At 41.3% G+C, this 19,594-nt stretch overlaps 1 protein-coding gene across 1 annotated transcript in view; it reads left to right on the top strand.

Annotated features, from left to right (window-relative positions):
* The first annotated feature begins 3,211 nt into the window (after positions 1-3,211).
* thsd7aa (thrombospondin, type I, domain containing 7Aa) overlaps positions 3,212-19,594 on the top strand; it is a 115,480-nt gene continuing 99,097 nt past the window's right edge. Inside the window, exon 1 of the mRNA XM_061741162.1 lies at positions 3,212-3,632. Within this exon, the coding sequence (XP_061597146.1) occupies positions 3,479-3,632 (154 nt within the window). The 5' untranslated portion in view covers positions 3,212-3,478. The remainder of the gene's footprint in view (positions 3,633-19,594) is intronic.

Below are 19,594 nucleotides of genomic sequence, written 5' to 3'. Positions count from 1 at the left end.
GCCACTGACTGCAATTAGTTTTGGCTGAAGTAACTAGACCATAGAAGGAAGCTGTTTGACTTCAGAGAGGAAAGTGCATTACTGGCAGCAAGTTGGAAACACCAGCAGCATCAAATGTGACAGTTGTTCTGCTGCATTTTAAACATCAAAGAATGGGGAAACAGTTTGCATTTTTATGCAGGACAGTATTCAATTCAATTCAATTTTATTTGTATAGTGTCTATTAGAACAGAAGTTGTCTCAAGGATCTTTCCAGAGACCAGAACACGACCCCCGAGTAATTATTACATAAACATAACAAACAATGGCAGGTAAAAACTCCTGTAGTGGGAGAAAAAACGTGAACCAAACATTGGCAAGGAAAACTCCCCTTTAGGAGGGAAGAAACCTGGAACAGGACCTGGATCATAAGGGGGGACCCTCCTGCCGGAGGCCAGACTGGACAGAGCAGGAAAAGAGAGAACAGACAGAGAGAATGAATAACAGAGAAAGGAGAGACACAATGGCTAACAGTGTTGTGCATGAACGCGTTCAAATGAACGCGTTCATTGAACACGTTCATTTCTGTGAGAACGTTGAACTGAACGCAACATGTTTGCAAATAAAGAACTTGAACGTGAACTTGTTCATTCTGCAGATCACGAACTGGAGTTTGAACTGTTCAGATTATGTGAGTTTCAGCTTCACTGTTTAGGTCCAATTATTACGGAATACATTTCACCAGCGGGCGGCGCACACATTTAAACAACAAACTACAAGACAACAATGGAGAACTATGATATATTTTTGATCAATAACTGAGCAAGGAAGAGAAGGAGGGGTGATGGGCACCGCTCAGTGGATCATGTTGGTGTGCCCCTGCAGCGTAGCTCTATAGCAACATATCTACACACACATACAGTTCCTTTATTCACACCCCTCCGCTTTTAACATATTTTGTTTCATTACAGCCTTTAGTCCGATATTGTTTTAAATCTGAATTTTATATGAACACAATTGTTTAAATTTGTGAAGTGAAATGAGAAAAATATATACATAAAGCTATTTTTTTTAAATAAAAAACTGAAAATTGGCATGTGCATATGTATTCACCCCTCTAATGTCAATACTTTTTAGAGCCACTCTTTGCAGCAATCACAGCTGCAAGATGTTTGGATAAGTCTGTATGAGCTCGCCACATCTTACCACTGAGATTGTCCTGCTGGAAGGTGAACCTCCGGCCTAGCCTCAAATCAAGTGATACAGGTTTTGCTCAAGAATATCCCTGTATTTAGCACCATCCATCTTTACCTCAATCCTGACCAGTTTCCCAGTCCCAGCTGCTGAAAAACATCCCCACGGATGGTGTTCTTTAGGTGATGTGATGTGTTGGGTTTACGCACTTTCCTTGATGGCCGAAAAGTTAAATTTTAGTCTCATCAGACCAGAGCACCTTCTTCCATACATTTTGGGAGTCTCCCACATGCCCTTTTACAAACTCAAAATGTGCCATTTAGTTTTTTGCTGAAAGTAATTGCTTTCCTTTGGCCACTCTGCCATAAAGACCAACTCTATGGATTGTATGGCTTATTGTTGTCCTATGTACAGATACTCCAGTCTTTGCTTTGAACCTCTGCAGCTCCTCCAGGGTTACCTTAGGTCTCTGTGCTGCCTCTCTGATTAATGCCCTCCTTGCCCGGTCCGTGAGTTTTGGTGGGCGGGCGTCTAGTGGCAGGTTTGCTGTGCCATGTTCTTTCCAATTGGTTAGATTTGATGCTGCTCCTGGGGATCATCAAAGATTTTGGTAGTTTTTTAATAACCAAACCCTGACTTGTACTTCTCAACAACTTTGTCCCTCACTTGTTTGGAGAGTTCCTTGGTCTTCCTGGCAGTGTGGTTAGTGGTGCCTCTTGCTTAGGTGTTGCAGCCTGTGGAGCCTTTCATAAAAGGTGTGTATATGTACTGATCAGGTGACACTTAGATTGCACACAGGACATAATGGGCATTAGAACAAAGGGTGTGAATACATATGCACATGCCAATTTTCATTTTTTTATTTCTAAAAAATAGCTTTATGTATAAATTTTTCTCATTGCACTTCACCAATTTAGACTATTGTGTTTTGATCCACCACATAAAATTCAGATTAAAAAAATATTGAACTACTGGCTGTAATGAAACAGAATATGTAAAAAGCAAAGGGGGGGAACACTTTGCAAGGCACTGTACAGGTCAATTACAATATTATATATATATATATATATATATATATATATATATAGCTTGTCTATTATAGGCTGGTAGGCCTATGTGATCCAATCAGGCGCCGCCAGATGATCATTCATAACAAACACCTGAGCACATTCAAACAAGGTCACATACCGAATTGCAGTCCGTAAGCATCACCAAAACACAGGGAAAAAGAGATAACACTCACAAAGTGTACGTATCAAATACATCAATCAATGACTATCGAATCCAAAAGTATAATCATTAAAAAGGGAGGAGGATTAAACCTGTAAAGTGTCAATCTTGGTTGAAATCAATTTACGTTACATTTATTGGAAAGTGTTTTTTTTAATTGCGTAATTTGTCTTTCTTTTTTTTTTTTATTGTTACATTAATTGAAATTTGATTTCTTAGGAAAAAGGGACAGATAAAATAAGCTTAGTATTCTTTCTGTTACCTTTCATTCAAGGAAAGAGATTTGTTGTAATTATATTGAACTGTTTTGTTTTTCTTTTAATGAATGAAATAAAGAATAAAATGAAATGAAATGAAAAAAAATGAAATATGTCTGCCTGTTATTGTGACTTAGATGAAGATCAGGTCACATTTAGTTCACATACTTTTTCTTGCCACTGTATGTCAACAAGTTTTAAATTGGTTTTATCATAGAAGTTCAGTTTGAAGTACTCTCACTGATATGGTTCAACATATAAAAAAAAAGCCCTTCAGGACAGAAAAACTCCCCACACATCATTGACATTTTCTTTATCTACTTCAAGGCACTGCAGTCTTTATTTCACCAACAAACAAAACATTTCCCCTTCCACTTCGATCAGAGTGCAAAGCAGCTTCCCCGTGTCCTTTGAAAAGGGCATGAGAGACAAGTGAGAGGGAGGGAGGGAAGACGGGAGGGATAAGAGGGCGTGCATGTGGGAGGGAGGTGGTGCATCAAGCCGGCGTAAGCAGCAGCAGCAGCAGCAGCAGCAGCAGGCTGGGCTCACACATCCATTGTTCCCTGTGTTTTTTTTCTCTCCTCATGCTGCCAGAACTCATCTTTTCCCATCAACATTAAGAAGCCAAGACAGAAGAGCCAAAGGAAAGACAAATACGATGTAGGGGACCTCAGCCTTATTTTGCAGAGGATTTCTACTCTGACACATTGTTGTGGACAAAGCAGCAAGCACGCTTCAGCTCTTCACCACAGCTCTGGCCAGGCTTGCATTTTCCTCCTGACTGCATTGGGGACTACAGTATTTACCGCGTGGTGGCCATGGGGCTGCCTGGCAGAGCCGTGTTTATGCCGGGAGCTCTGAAATGGGCACCGTCCCCCTCTCTGTGGAGGTTAATACTGCTCTTTTTCTTCATCTGGGCACTTGAAGCGCAAATTGCAATGGAAACTAAACCCATATACATCTGGCAAACAGGTACGGTCAGTTCTCTCTCTCTTGTTTCAGCACCTCTGGAGATGCTGAGTTGCTGGATCAATACCTCATTCATAAGCACTCTTGTACTGTTCATTAATGTGGAAATGTAAATCCATGCAACAAAGTGAAATGCTGGGGGTTGCTTTAAGTCTTTGAATATGAGGATTACCTTTATTCAATGTTTTTTTTCCAGCATGTGGCCAGTGTTGATCCCCTGGAACCATCTTGCTTTAACATAGTATGATAACATATCTGCTGCAGTCCCTAAAGGGGACATCTATTGACTCCCAAATTGGTGTTGAAGGGGTGCAGCTGGGACATTTCAACATACTTGTTTGAAGTATGTGCAGTAGATGACGAATGTGAACTATCTTGACATGTGGCTCCTTTAGAGCAACTACAAGCAGCACCAGCAGTCCACAGTTTTGCTGATGATGCAGTGTTTTGTCTTAAAGTAGCCTATGGTCGGATGTTGATATTGATGCTGTGAGTACAGGAGCTTTCTAGGGAAAGCTACTGCTGTTCTGGGTGGTGCTGGCTGTGGCTCATCCACCGTGTGAGAAGCAGCACATGGTTAGAAGAACACAATGCTGATGTTAGGTCCGGTAAGCAGAGTGAAGGAGGGGAGGGGGGGCAGGCGTATGGATCTCCATTGACCCATCGGGATAGAAGTGCCCTGCGGGTGCAGCTGAAGATCAATGCTCTCTTTCTCTGCTGTTTAATATCTGTTTCTGTGGATCGTTATACTGGCTTCACTGGGATTCTGCAACCCCACCCAACCCCCTCTTACCCCCACCCCCAAGTAAGGGCTGATCATTTGTAACAGACCTGGAAAAACAGCTGAACCTGTATTTGATAAATGCCAGCTTTCCTATATGTGCCCTGTAAGGCGTAAAATATGTAGGAAACAACATATTTACAGTTGTGCAAAAGTTGATATCATCCCCTTTCAATCTTACGTTGTATTTTTTTGCAAAATCGTGAAAAAATGATCTAATCCTAGTGACCTTAGAATTAGGTATATGTAATTTCCCATAAATAGAATATCGCCTTTTTGCATCATGACATTATTTAATTAACATGAATTATGCTAATATAAATAAATAAATAAATAAATGAATGAATAGATAAACCATGTTGGCAATACTAAGCACCTCCTTACTGAATCCTTAAGATTTTGGAATATAAGTTGGAACCAATGTGCTTATACCAGTTATACTCTTAACAAACTGATCATCAGCAGGTGTGCAGACCTCTACAACAGCAGACCTTTCATCCATTTTCTGCTCTGGAGCGTTCAGGTGTATGTTAACATCATGCAACATTTTATATATTCAGGTCTCACTAAGCCTGTTAAAGTCCATGACTAGTACGGTTTATTTGGAAGAGTTTCCAGGATAAAAACCTCTTCTGTCTAAAAAGAACATCCAAGTACAACTGAGGTTCACAAAACTGCATCCGAACAAACCTGCAGACCTCTGGCTCATGTCCTCTGTACAGATGAGACCAAAGTGGAGACGTTTGGTCTTCATGTCCAGAACAATGTTTGGAGGAAACCAGCTTTTCAGTTGAAACACCTCAGACCCAAGCACGGTGGAGGACGGATGGTTATTTGGGGTTGGTTTTCTGCCACACGATGTGGACACAAGCAGACATTGAGTGGACTATGAATTTCCACGGTGTTCCAAGGTAAACTGTGATCATGTGACAGGATGTTGAACAGAACCACAGCAGCAAATCTAGATCAGGTTGGATGAAAAATCAAAGAATCAAGTTTTTGGAATGACTTGGTCAAAGTCCTGACGTGGACCTGAGTGAGATGCTGTGGTAGGACCTTCAGAGAGCTGTGTAGAAGTGAATGTCCATATAACTCAATGAACTGAAGCAACGTTGGAAAAAAGAATGGATCAGAAGTTCCCAAAACCATAAGAGACACTAATGAAGTCAGAGAGGAGAAATACTTACTATGATAGGATGATTTTCATTTTAATCATTCAAAAGGTTTTTCACTTGTGTGTATTCTGGGGTATTGGGCTTGAACTACCCAGAGCTGTAATTACCACAGGCAATGTTTTCATGACATTTAAGAATAGTTTACGTATGTGGTCTCGTGTTTATGATATCGGCACTGTAATTTAAGAGGAACAGAAGCATGGGTGGGGAGTAGCGTGAGCTTGGGTCGTTGCAAGTATGTGTATATTGGAGACTTTAATATTACCTCATCAGGTAATATCATATAAAACCACAAATTCATGGATAATTAGTGATGCCTTCTTTTGATTGACAACCTACTTATTTGAGTCATATGTCACTTGTCACTTGAGCTACTTAGTACAGCCAGTGAACTTGATTTCTGAGCTGTGAATAAAACCGTAACAGATGACAACTGTTCTTGTTTTAAAGCTAATATGGCTTTTTGAGGGTAATTGTAGTGTCTGGTTCTGGGTTAGCCTGAAATGCTTCTGGCTGCTAACCAGGGCTAACTGTGGGATCCCAGATAAACATTCTCCAACTCATCAGGGTCCTCCGGTGGAGCAGTCCTCACCCGGGACAGTTTCAGGACCCCACTAAGAAGTCTAACTAGAAGTCTAGCCAACGGTTAGCTGAGGTCATGCCGTTAGGTGCATTATTCATTTCATAATCCACTAGGTTTAGTGTGAAGCACTTTAGGAACATTGTGTTAAGTTATGTTATTGTATAGTGTTGTACTATACTGCACTTAATCATGTTGGTAATCGTTCTATGTCGAATTGTCGTATATATAGTTCAGTTTTTTTGTTTTTGACCATGTATTCTGACTGGCACATATGCAAATAGAATTTCTGAAAGGACAATACATTGAAACTAACTCACTCACTCACTCACTCACTCACTCACTCACTCACTCACTCACTCACTCACTCACTCACTCACTCACTCACTCACTCACTCACTCACTCACTCACTCACTCACTCACTCACGCCACTAATACAGCGTTGTGCATGGCAATTAAAAAGAGGCTTCAAAAGCATTCTTCAGAAATCCTATGGTTTACAGTCGCTAAAATGTGGGTGGTAGCGTTCAGCTGAACCACATTAATATGGCAACTCCAAGTTTTAATTAAACCAAACATGCCAAGTGTGAACAGGACTAAAGGAAACCTTCCAGGTTGTAGTCATTGATGCGTCAGATACTCGTGCAAATCTAAACTATTGTGCCAGAAGCTTCATATGGAAACACATGGAGATACAATTCAATTTTCATAAGGACTTTAATGCCACACCAAAAATCTCAGGTGTATTAAAGGATTATTTCTTATCAGTTTTCTCTCAAAAGAAACTGAGAATATTACTAGAGATTTCTGGGGCTTCTGATGCTAAAATAATACAAACTATGTGAGTAATTCCTACCATAACCCAGGTAGGCTTTGGAAATGATCGTATACCCCATAGCAGTGGTTCTCAACGGGTCCGTTCTTGGTACCCATCATCAGTCCTTAATGAAAATCCACGACCCAAATCAAAACTTCTTAAATCAAACCTGAGACTGTATAGGATTAACTGTGCATTCATCCACAAACATTAGATAAAGAAGAGCAACAACTGTTCCCAAAACACTTGACAGTTGTAGTTCTACCTGTGACCTTTACCTTTACCGAGGCGCTGAGAATGGGCCTGCGACCCACTTTTGGGTCCGACTCACCACTTGAGAAACACACCACTTAAATTCAGAATTTTAAATCTAAAAATAATTTATTGATCCCTGCAGGGAAATATACTAGGCACGAATGCATAATTTAGCAGAACTGACCCGTCCAAATTATGTATTTCTTCTTCAAAAGGAAACAAGAAATAATTTTTTTCCCCCTTTTTTCAGGATTCTCAGAAAAGGTTGAATAAACCAAACCCTCTGTGAGGTCTGGAAATGTTAAAACCAGCTTATAAAATTAATTTACAGTGTGTGTCATTCAATTAAATTGGTATTGAATTATAGTTTTATAGTTTTATTTGGATCCTCATTAGCTACAGCAAAACAGCAGCTATTCTTCCCTCCGACACATAATATACAGTACATTACAACAAAAATTAAAAGCAAACCTAAAGAGGTAGCATATAAAAAAGAAAGGAAAACCAGAAAATAAAGAAAAAATGTTAAAGTATTTCCATTTAACATTTAGATATAAATAAAATGAATACATATTCTTACCTTTTATAACATCAACAAATTCAAACCCTGTATAGTTATAGTTTGAATTCTTTTATGTTAGTAGTTTACTACTAGACTAGACATAGCTCTGAATTAAAGTGAACAAAAGAAAATCCTTAAAAACAAAAAGCGAATAAGTGGTCTTGTTGCACTGTCAGTGATGATTTGAGTTTCCGTGTTGTACAGTTTCATTGTTCACACCCTCTGCAGAGGAAATCCGAGCGTATTATGAGCTCTACCTCCCTCCATGTGAAGGCAGCGGAGGAGATTAAGGGTAGAGAAACCAGAGCAGATTGGCCAGACAAAGTTAACCTAGATACAGCATAGACATGTTTATGCTTGTTTATGTGTTTCCCTCCATTAAGTGTGTCGGCACTTTGACTCACTGGTGCATGTTCACTGCTGTAAACAAGTCAGACCGCTGATGCCCCGCTGGCCTGCTGTGGCTGCAGGGCAGAGCACTTTAACAAACCGGTGCATTATTACTGGTGCATGTTTTTTTATTAAGGTCCCTGTTCTTCTAGAAGTCTTGATCCTTGTCCCATTTACTGAGCTGTGCAGATATCTCTGGTGAAGTCACCTTATACACCATGGTGCTTCAACGTTTAATCCATTTGATCATCCGCTGCCAGGGCTGACTTATACAAAGATTAAAAAATACAAATCCAACCCAATATTTACATTTGAACTGGATCCAGATATTCAGATATATCCGTTTGTTAGGTGGACATCTGGATTTCAATTTTGGCATCCAAAATGCCGTACCGGGACCATCTAGTTAAGAAGAGTTAAATATGTACGTGGTTCGGACGAAGACAACAATAAATACTGACATTGTACATTGCGTGACTTTATTTTTAATAGAATTTAACCAAAAGTCCTCCTATTGTTTTTTCTGAGGCTGAGGACAGTTATTAAAATAGATGAGAAATGACAAAAAAATGAAGTGGTTGGGTGATTTATTGGTTTACCTCTAATATTGTCATTGTATTCTCTTTTTTACAGTAATAAACATACATAAATATTAAATATGGATGGTTTTTTAAACTTTTAACCCTAATCCAATGGCAGTATCCAGATTTATTTTCTTTTTTTTCCAAATACATTCATGATGATTGTGCTTGAAGAAGAAGTGGAGTGTTGGACATACTTGAACACTAATATTAGGATATTCCTTCTTTTTTTTAAGTTTTGGTACTTAGATATTTGACACATCTATGGAAGCAAATCAAAAGTGATTATTGAACTGAAGTCAGTAAAAGAAAAAAGGACTGAGCACATACACGGATATTTGTATATCCAGATACATTTTTTAATTATACATCTGGTTGTTTTTTTTTAAATTTGATATCTGGACTTGTTTTTTATCTTTAAAAAAAAAATATGTTTGTTAGTTGGATGCCCGGTTTTATGTTCTGGCATGAAGATAATTGTTTTTCCGTCTCACAAAGAGCTGAGAAGAATCGATAGATGCAAATCACAAGTGATTTTTGAGCTGAGGTGACTTCAAAAACATCTCATGATCATCATCACTGAAGCAGCTGTGGATGAGAGAGCTGGACTTCCTGTCAGATACGCAGTTGGAGTCTGGAAACCAGAGATCACCAGGGTCATTAGAGCAGTTGATCATACTGAAGCGGTTTCTGTTCCAAGTAAAGAGCAGCAGGACACATGAGACACACTGAGAAGATACGACTGGCTCCAGTTGTATCATCTCATTCTGTATATGCACATTAATAATTAATAACCTCACTGTACATATACATTAATATTTATACATGTGGTTGAGTGTAATGACTTTCACGACATCAAACATGCCTTTGGTGCAAAAGATACCGACAAGACAGAATTTCACCAACAAATGTTAGATAAGTGTCAAGTTAAAGAGCAAAATCCACCAAGATCCATCACACGTTTGTTCTTTGAAGAACCAAAAGCCAGACGGGAGACGTGTTTTGCAAACACAGCTCTCTCCTCTTTAGTGTGGGGGTGCTGTGTTCATGCGTTCATTTGTTGGACCACAAAAAAACAGTGTGACTTTTTTCTCTCTGTACATTTCAATTGAGCATTGGCCCAGAGGGGATGGTAGTATTTCTGGATCACACTCACGTACGGCTTCCTCTCCGTATCAAAGCTGCATTTAAGCTGCATTCGGGGGACGGTGCAGCCAACTGAGTTCCTAGATAGAGATGTCTGGAAATGTTCCTGAATCCGTGCACTGATTTCACTCACAGTCATGTCAGGCAGCAGTGTTACGAATATTGATTTTCAACCTTGTCCCCGTAACACACAGAGATTTTGCCAGATTATCTGAATATTTAAGTATATAATAAATAAGTGTAATTATTATAAATCACAAAAGCAAATAATTTCCTTAGAGTTACGTCCAGAGTGCACTCATTCAGTGCGTTTACATGGGAAGTTTAATTCCTCTTTAATTCAGAATTAAAATTAAATCCTATTTAAAATGAGTAAAAATTACCATGTAAACACCTAATTCCGAATGAAAATGGCGATTCCAAATTAAACTTAATTCTGAAGTAAGTGGCTGGTTTATTCCGATTTTCAATCCGAATAGAATATTTCAGCGATCATGTATATACTCATTCCGCTTTAAATTAATTCCGGTCTTTCTGCGCTGCTCGTTCACTTGCCCGTCTGTCGCCATGATGCTTATATTCCGTGCTGGGCTGGTTTTCGAAACAAAGTTTCAAGATGGCAGCACGCAGTAAACGGTGGTCAAGAGCAAAGATGATTTATTTAATAAATAGATTGGAGGAGCTGGAAATAATTAAAAGAACAGATGGCAGGAAACATAAAAATTGTGAGCTTTTCAAAGTTGTAGCGGCTAAGTTTGTTTTTCTTCTGGTAGACGTAACTTCCGGTCCACGCCCCTATCCAATCAGAACCCTTCTCAACTCCCTTTGTATCCCTACGTTGGATAAAGCTGATCAAATGTGATTTCCATGTAAACTCGAAAGGAAAATAGTTTAATTCTGAATTATTTAATTCGGAATAATTAATTCTGAATTAAAAAACATCATGTAACCGTGGCCATTGTTTTGTCAACTACCTTGTACCAGTGTGCACCGCGGAGCGCGACACTTCCCGGTCCAACACCAGACGACAACAGTCTTCACAAACACGGACAGACCGGATCGTAATTAGTTGGGCAGCTTCTCCGGCCAGTCGGCTTCAGAGGGAGCAGATGAATTCACGCCATTGTCTCTGGACTGAGGTCCGGCAGCTCTGTTTAAGCTCTCTGCTGCAGATGCTCACGTCAGCGTGGCACACAAAAGACAAACACATGGCCCGCTCTTTGTTCCCCGAATTCCCCACCGCCACCCATGAACACATGCCCCCCGTCGAGACCCCCACCCCGTTCCTCTGTCAAGGAGACCTCCCTGGTCAGAGCTGAGAGACGTCTGCCATAAGTGAGGACAGAAAAAGAATAAAAGCCCATTTGACTCCTTTTTTTCCCCTTTTTAATCTTAATTTATTATCAATTTAACAAAAATGAAGCCAAAAAAAGTATCCCCATGACACAGTATATTGCAGATGTAGTTCAGTAATAATTGAAACGTCTCCTTCCACTTTACTTGTTGACAGATGTGGATCTCAAATTTGTCAGCGGAATAAGCTAACAAACAACCTGAGGGAAACATTTACACTTCAATAAAAACGGAGGCCTCTCGTGTGCTCGGATCAAAAAAGAGAGAGAAAACAAGAAAAGGTGCTTCACCACTGAAGCAAACCAGAGGCAGCAGTGGAGGAAACACATTGGACATTTTAAAATCAGCATTCTGTTAGTGAGCGTCGTTGCATAACGCTGCACAACGCTGCACAACGCCCCAAAATGTAACCGCGTCTGAACTGGTACCAGCCCAGCTGCAAAAGCTCTAATAATTGGTTTATTTACTTCATTTTAAAAGGGCTACTCTGGAGCGACGAGGGCTGACCGTGAAAGGACAAATGTTTTACAAGTTGCTGAACAGGGATTAGTCCGTACCTAATCAGCACCCGCTGGTAGACGAGGTAAGCCCAGAGCTAATCAGCGCCCCCCGGTACCGAGGGTGGACGACATTGAGATCATTAATCCAAATTTAACAACACAAAACATGGTACAATAAACACAAGCAGCCCAGCAAACCAACGAGGGGAACGCTCAGCTGTTAATCCTATAAAAACCATTTCCACCTTAACAAAAGACAACTCCCGCACCGCACAGCCAACAGAGCGCATGGTAAAAATAAAACTGACGCCAGTCCGCTTCTGCTTGAAAGGCTGACAGTTTCTTTTGGTTGTTTTCTTTTTTTGATAACTTAATATTTGGATCCCTGGATATTTGTTGGTTGGCTGGACTTTCTGGACTTAAGTTTTCAGTTTTGGTACCTGGACAGATAATATCCACTAGTTGGACTAGTTGCAGTAACTGGTTGTAAATGTAAAACAAAAAAATATATCAATACATGTCAGGATGATGCTACGGGAGCCTCCAGCCTCTCCTCGGAGGGACTTCCCAAAGCGCCCTCTGTCGCCCTCCAAAGACAGGCCTGCCGGCCAGTCCATGGCTTTTCCACCAGCACCTACTCGGCTCGACTCAATTGGCCTGGTTTCTTTTCCATAACAATTCAGCACCTGCAGCAGAAGTAGGAGGTTTGGAGTGAAGCTGCTGTGACGTATTTGATTGTGTATCTAAATGAAGAAGACAACAACACTAAAGATGTAGAACCTGGAGATGATATATGTGCTGCTGGGTCTGTGGCTTGTGTTCGATATCAAGTTAAAAAATGAGAGTGAGAAAAGCTTCAAGCGGCAACGCTTTTTTTTGTTTGTTTGTTTGTCTCGGCGCTGCTGAAAAGTCAGCTGGGAGCCACGAGCAGCTATGAAGTGACAGAGCTCCTGGTAGATCTGGTCGTTCCTTATCGCCCGTCTAGATCCCTTTTTAATTCTCTCCTCAGCACCAGGTTTATGAACCTCAGAGCAGAGAAGCCGCTGTCAGAGTCGCTCTTTCTCTGATTTCCACCTCCTGACTCAGACGTCTGACTCCAACCCCCCGACCAATCGGTGGCCTGTAGTGTGATGATGTCAGATACAGCCGACTCAGCCGCTTAGAACCTCGGCAGAGTAGTTACAGAAAAAGTATCTACTCGGCACATTACACCCCTATTGGAAAGGCGCAAAACCGAGGCGAGTCGAGTCGGGCTGAGTAGGTACTAGTGGAAAAGTGCCATATCAGTCCACATGAAATATTGTTCAGAAAACTTCTATAGTTATAAAGGTTCCCTGCCACACCGTTGTCAAGCTCTCTAAATCTAACTATAGGGACAACAACAGCGTCGTGTTCCAGGCTAATGTTGTTCAGTTTAGTCGCTTTCGGAGCCCGCCCCTAGTGGTCTTTCATTGAACTGCAATTTTTCCCATCGCCCACACTGACTTCAGCTCTGGAAACCAGACTGCCTGGCTGACTGTACTGGAATTACATTAAAGCACACATGCAGCAAAATACATCACAAAGAAAAACTATTTTCACTGTTTGTCTGCAGCCGCCACTTGAGTGCAAACATATTGATGTCCACCATGGACTGCAAGGCTTTTGTTGTTTCAAAAAGCACCTGAGTGTTGCTGCACAAGCAGAACTGTCAGAGTGCCATCCTGGCCAGTGGAGGAGGCTGTAATGGTTTGTTTAGGCTTCATCGAGTGCCAAATTGCAGCCATTACTCTCTACGGGTTTGAAAAGCCTCAATACAGCTGTTGTATTCTGCCTGGGGGGGGGGGGGGGGGGGGGATCACCCCAGATGGAGAAAGGATTTGTGCATGTGCTTGCAAACACTCAAAAACACAGGTGAATGAGCACACCGCGACTCCACCAGAATGTGCTCACCGTCTTTGTCTTTCCCAGATGCCTTTCATCTCCGTCCGTTATCCTGCTTCATCCCGTGTGGGGTCAGGGGAGACGAGAGTCGATCCCAGCTGTCATCGGGTCAGGGGTGGGGGTGGGGGGAGGTGTTGGACACTTCATCGCTCCATCACAGAGCCCTACCAAGGCAGAAGAGACAAACAACCACCGACACTCACTCTCCAACAATCAATTTGGACGCACCAGTTACAATAACACGCACGTTTTGGGTTTTAACTGTGGAGGAAGAACTCATTAATTTGGCACAGACAAAAGAACGGGCTTTGTGCTGAGTGTGAGCATGTGTGTGTGCCTCATTACGCCCCGTGGGAGGGTCGGACAATGGGGGTGGAGTGGCGTTGTCTGTATCCCTGCTCCAGCGGACAGCCAGAGTGTGCCGGAGTAATTATGCGGGAGGGCGACCGTTCCATCCTCATACAACTACACCGTCTACTGAAGACCGATGGATCGATCCGAAGAGAATAAATGTCTATTGACACGCAAATTATTCAATCAACTTCAGTTTATGTATACAGTCGTAGATGGTATAAGAACTGAACACGCCCCCTTGTGACGTCACCCAAAGGCTTTTCTGAAGAGTGCTTTTGAAGCCTCTTTTTCATCTCACCGCACGTTAATAGGAACTGACGGCACCCAACCCCAGTTAATCCAAACGTGGGTGCAACGATCCGGCCCAGACGCCGGCTGGGACATGCCCTCCTTTGCTCATTTACTAAAAGTAAGGAGCTTTAGCTAACCCATGATGCTAATTAATATCACAACCATTACATGAGATTTAGCCAAAGCAACTTAGAATGGAACAACTCAACCTGCCTGTTCTTTGGACCCACGCAAACACAGGGAGGACATGCAGACTCATACCTGTCAAGTCTCCCGTTTTGGCCAGGAAAACTACCGTATTTTAACCCTCTTTCCCGCCGTCCTCCTGTATTAGTATTTTCCCGTAAATTTACCGTTTTATAATACAGTAATCCCTTGTTTTTCGCGGGGGTTACGTTCCAAAAAGAACCCGTGATAAGTGAAATCCGTGAAGTAGCAACCTTATTATTGTATAATTATTATACAAGGCTTCAAATTATAGAGATCAGCCTCGCCCCACCGCGACCCGATTAATTGGATCTGAATGGGAGAAAATGAAAAAGGATTATGAAAAAAATACAATAAGTACAGTAGGACAAATTGTGACTGGCGTGTATTTCACTGCTCTTCTGATGCTGCTGCATCCTGACTCGCTCTGTAGCGTCTTTTTCTTCTAAAGTTCGCGGTGCAGGTGTGTTTTTTCCAGAGAAGAACATAGTTATGGGTCGTTGTTGTCACTCTTTTTTCTTCTGGACAAAAAGATTGTTATAAACCGACATGCCACCATGGATTATATCTGAGAACTGTAATGAACAATTCATCAAAGGGTCCCGTTATTGAGCTGTTCGCTGAAGCTCATTGGCCATTCTCAGCATTGTTGCTAAGCAACCAGCGTTATTGACACAGGAAGTGAAGAAGCGGGGAGACTGTTTGGCCAATCAGAATGCAGAACACGATGCACAATGCAAATCTGCGAAGCAGCGAGACGTGAAAAGTGAACTGCGTTATGGCCAGGGATTACTGTATTGTAATTTATAAACAGCAAACTGAATTGTCACTAGCCTCGCGAGAACTGCCACCTGCTGTTCTCGCGAGGTTAGTGGCAACAAAGGGAGCCAGCTCGGAAAAACAAATCAGAGAGATGGATGGATGTAACGAGAGGGAAGACATTTCTGCCAAAAAAGCCAAGACTTTGTGTAAATATCTCTAAAAATGGGAAACCGAATTGACTTTCCTAAAGCGGAGCAATATAGGGCACAATTACGCGTCGTGAAAGACTTGTAACTGCGATTTTAGTGTCTCTCACGGGGGAAGGACCGTTGTCCGTCAGCAGCACCAGGGCGGCGCCAGAGAGCCACATAAGTGAAAATGACAAATTAAAAGAAAATGTAATTGTTTCACTTGAAGATAATCAATATGTATATACACTGAATATATTAATTCCCTTTTGTGTTTTCATTGAGGCTCTATTACAGGAATTACACAAATTACAGCATTTCAGTGTCAACAAAGGTAGAACTATCAGATTCTGAGTACATAATTGTAGTTTGTAAGTGGTTGTCAGGTAGTTATTTCAGATTTCTCGTGAATCTGTCTTAAAATGTAAGATACTGGACCTCGGTTGGGCTGGTGGGACAGCGGCGGGAAAATGTCACGTATTTTTAAATCCAAAACTTGACAGGTATGTGCAGACTCCCACTCGGAGTCCAGGAACCTTCTCGCTACGAGGCCACAGTGACATTTGCTTCATAAATCCGAGCAGTTGGAGACATTTCTCTTTGCAGAAAATGTTTTAAGGGGGCCTGAAGATGTTCAAGAGACGGTATTACCATGCAACCAAGTTGGCTCTTTGCCAGTAGAGCAGTTGCTAGGTGTTTGAGAAGAAATATATAAATAAAAACATCTTGTTGCCGGAATAAAAATAATGTGTGTAGGATGTTGAGCATGCAGGAGCTTTTATGTAGCAGAAAAGCAGAAGAGCTTTGTAGTGAGATCTCAAGTCACTACAGATGGCCGAGACTACCAGATTTTTGTTTATTACTGATGGGGAACAATACAAGGCAGAAACAAGTTGCAAAGCAAGACACCGAAGATCCAACCATCCATTCACATATTCTCCCCCGGACACCTTGAGTGTTCATGTTCATGTTCATGTTCATGTTTAGTTATGACTAGGGATGCCCCGATACCATTTTTTTCACACCGAGTATGAGTATTTTAATTTGTGTACTTGCCGATACCGAGTACCGATACGATACTTCTACCACAAAAATAACTAGGCAAAAATGCAATGAAAAATGCAATTAATTGGAAGGCAGGTTTCATTTGCAACAGATAAATTCAATAAAAACAAATAAAATGAGTAGAATAACTATTTTAAACATAAAATAATCTTTCTGTGTAAATAAAAAGTCTCCACTGTCTTCACATTTAAGAAAATATCAAACATATAACATATCAATGAAACATCATATCACTGCTCGAGTGCGTCGAGAAGAGAAATCCTTCGTCTTCTCCCACTGACAGTGGCTGGTCATCCAGCGCTATAAAACGGGTTGGAGCCTCTGTTATCTTCTCTTGCCATTGTCTGTCGCTTTGCAGAGCCTGAGCTAATGTTGGCTGTTGTGGTCTTGCAGTAGCATTAACAAACTCTGTATACTCAGTTTTATCAAGTTGCTGGTATTAAACAACGTATTCTCCTTTCCTCCTCTTGACACATTAGCAGCACGTAGCTTGCAGTCTGCCTTGCTTCTGTCGTTGTCCCTTATTTTGAAATATGTCCACACTGCTGACATCCCACTTGCATTAATTATCGCTATCTTGCCTGAAACGGCGCTGCCAGTCTCACTCATGGGTATCACTCTCTTCTCATCACCACCTGGGCTGTTCATGTTGCATGCCTGTCATGATAACCTTTTTTTATCTGAACAAACTTTGCTTGACCTTGTAGTTCATTTGCGGAGAACATTATGCTGGTTGTGTGAGTGTCAGCGTAGCCTTGCGTGGTGACCTGTTGGGATGTTCTGGCCGCTGAGCTCCGGGCTTCGTCTTCCCGTCACTTCCCCTCTTCCCTGTTTGTTTGCCAGATGAAAAAGCTCCGCTGAGGAAGAGTACTCTGGGGCTCTGAAGACTCCACATCCTCTAGCTAGCTAAGTTAAGACTAAATGATCTGACAGATGACACTAGAAACGATTTGATTTGACACGATTTGGGATTGTGTGAATCCAAAGCAGTTTTGCATTTGAATATGACTGTTGATGGTAACATTGAGAAATGTTTTCATGGTCATTCTCATACTCTGGGGCACACTGCATTCTTGGCTTTTTTACATTGTGTTCACTTAGCCACTTGAAATGAAATGTTGAAATGTGTTGGTTTTATTTTTTGTTCACTTTGAAGAGTAAACGTGTAAAGTGAGGCCAAAAGTTAAATTTAAACTCCATACCCCAATCATAAATGGAGGCAGTATTGCTGTGCAAAGCAAATTGATCTACCCTGCATACGAAACGAGAAAAACCACAGTCCCTCCTCGTTAATTCAACGCCAAATGTATTGTGAATCAAAACCCACAATCTGAGAATCAAATCACAGAATCTGTAGAAATCTAAGTTTCTAAGTGAGGGCATAATCATTTTTCTCAGTTACACTTTTCTGTTCTCGCCATCATTTCTAAAACCACCTTTGTACTTTTGAACTGTACAGAGGGAATGCGCATGACGTCACAGATGTGACTTCACAGCAGGTTACGCCCACTGAGTGGCAGAAAGACTGAGTGGCAGCGTAAACTTTCAGTTTGAGCAACTGGAAAACATCTAAAATGGGAAAGAGCTGTTGTGCGATCGACTGTACTCATAGATTTAGCAAGAAATCAGAGTTATCGTTTTACAGACTGCTGAAAAATAAGCTTAAGAGAGACAAATGGATCGCTGTAATTCGCAGAAACAACTGGATTCCAGGTACCGAAACGTGGATTTGCGGTTCCCATTTTGTATCAGGTAATGTTGGATTTTTGGGTAGCTAACGTTAAACGGTCAAATCATAAAGTTCGGTGTCCTCATCACTTTAATTTCACCAACAAATCCTGCCTTGAAGTAGGACTAAGCGTCAAGACTTTGGTATGCCTTCAAGCTTTGCTTCGTGTATTTCCCCGGCGTAGAAATTAAGTACATATAAATATCAGGAAACTGGATTCGTGGCCAAATATTAATGTCCATGGACCACTGGTTCTTCTGGTAACTGTACAGGTCACTGTCAAGTCCAACTGCCTTTAATTTAAGCCGATAATCAGCTGTTATCCCGTCTTCTCCACTAGTTGTAGCCATTTTTGCCACTCAGTGCAAGTAAGGGGGCGTGGTCCAGTCGGGAAGTGACGTCTATTCAGGCCTAAACCAAGTGAAGGATCTCTGAAGATGTATGATCAGGAAGGAGTGGCTCTGCATGAGGCTGGTGCGGGTCCTTCCTCCTGGATTCTGTGTTGCATCCATGTCATTTTGGCTTTTCAGAAGTGTAACCACAGTTTGAAAGTGTGTACTAAACTGATGGAAGCCTAAACACTTAAAAATGACTTGAAACTAATTCATTAAGGTCAGGTCAGCATTCATGTCAAATGAATGCAAAAAAATCATTTCATGACTAGAGATTCACATACTTTGTCTTACCACTGTATTTTTAGTATTATATAATTATTACAATACTGATATGATAAGTAGTCATTATATAATAAGTAGTATTATTTTAGCATTATCGATTGCATGTGAAGATTTAAATGCTTCCAAATTAACCCTAGAGTTGGTGTAATAATGTACTAAAGTCAGCTGAAGGTGACTGATAACAGAGAGTGACATCGAGGAAAAAAGAGGCAGATTGATGAAAAGCTCTTTAAACTTCTTAGACCAATCCAGTGGTTCCTTTCCAAGTGTTAAGCGAGCCACACGGGGTCACACAAGGGTTTATCTGAGAGCAGGAAGACGCTGCTAATCGCCGTAATGTGGTTAGCCCAGTGCCTTCACACTTGCGCAGTCACGGGATGTTCAGGATTAGGTCTGGTGTGTGTGATACATGAAAGATTAGGGGAAGCATGGCTGGAGGTTTGTCAGCATGTCGTTTCAAAGAGATGGCTGCGTTAAAAGAAAAAAAAGGCAAACTACAGTACAGCAAGGTTCACTTCAGCTGTCCTGTAGCTATAGATATATATATCCTTTAGTCTAAATAATCATCCAACATATCCTTATCTTAGTTAGGAACCAAAATCCAGTGGACGGGTTTGATGTCTGTGTT

The sequence above is a fragment of the Cololabis saira genome, chromosome 15 (assembly GCF_033807715.1).
Source record: "Cololabis saira isolate AMF1-May2022 chromosome 15, fColSai1.1, whole genome shotgun sequence".
NCBI lineage: Eukaryota > Metazoa > Chordata > Actinopteri > Beloniformes > Belonidae > Cololabis > Cololabis saira.
This window is presented reverse-complemented; position numbering and strand designations above follow the sequence as displayed.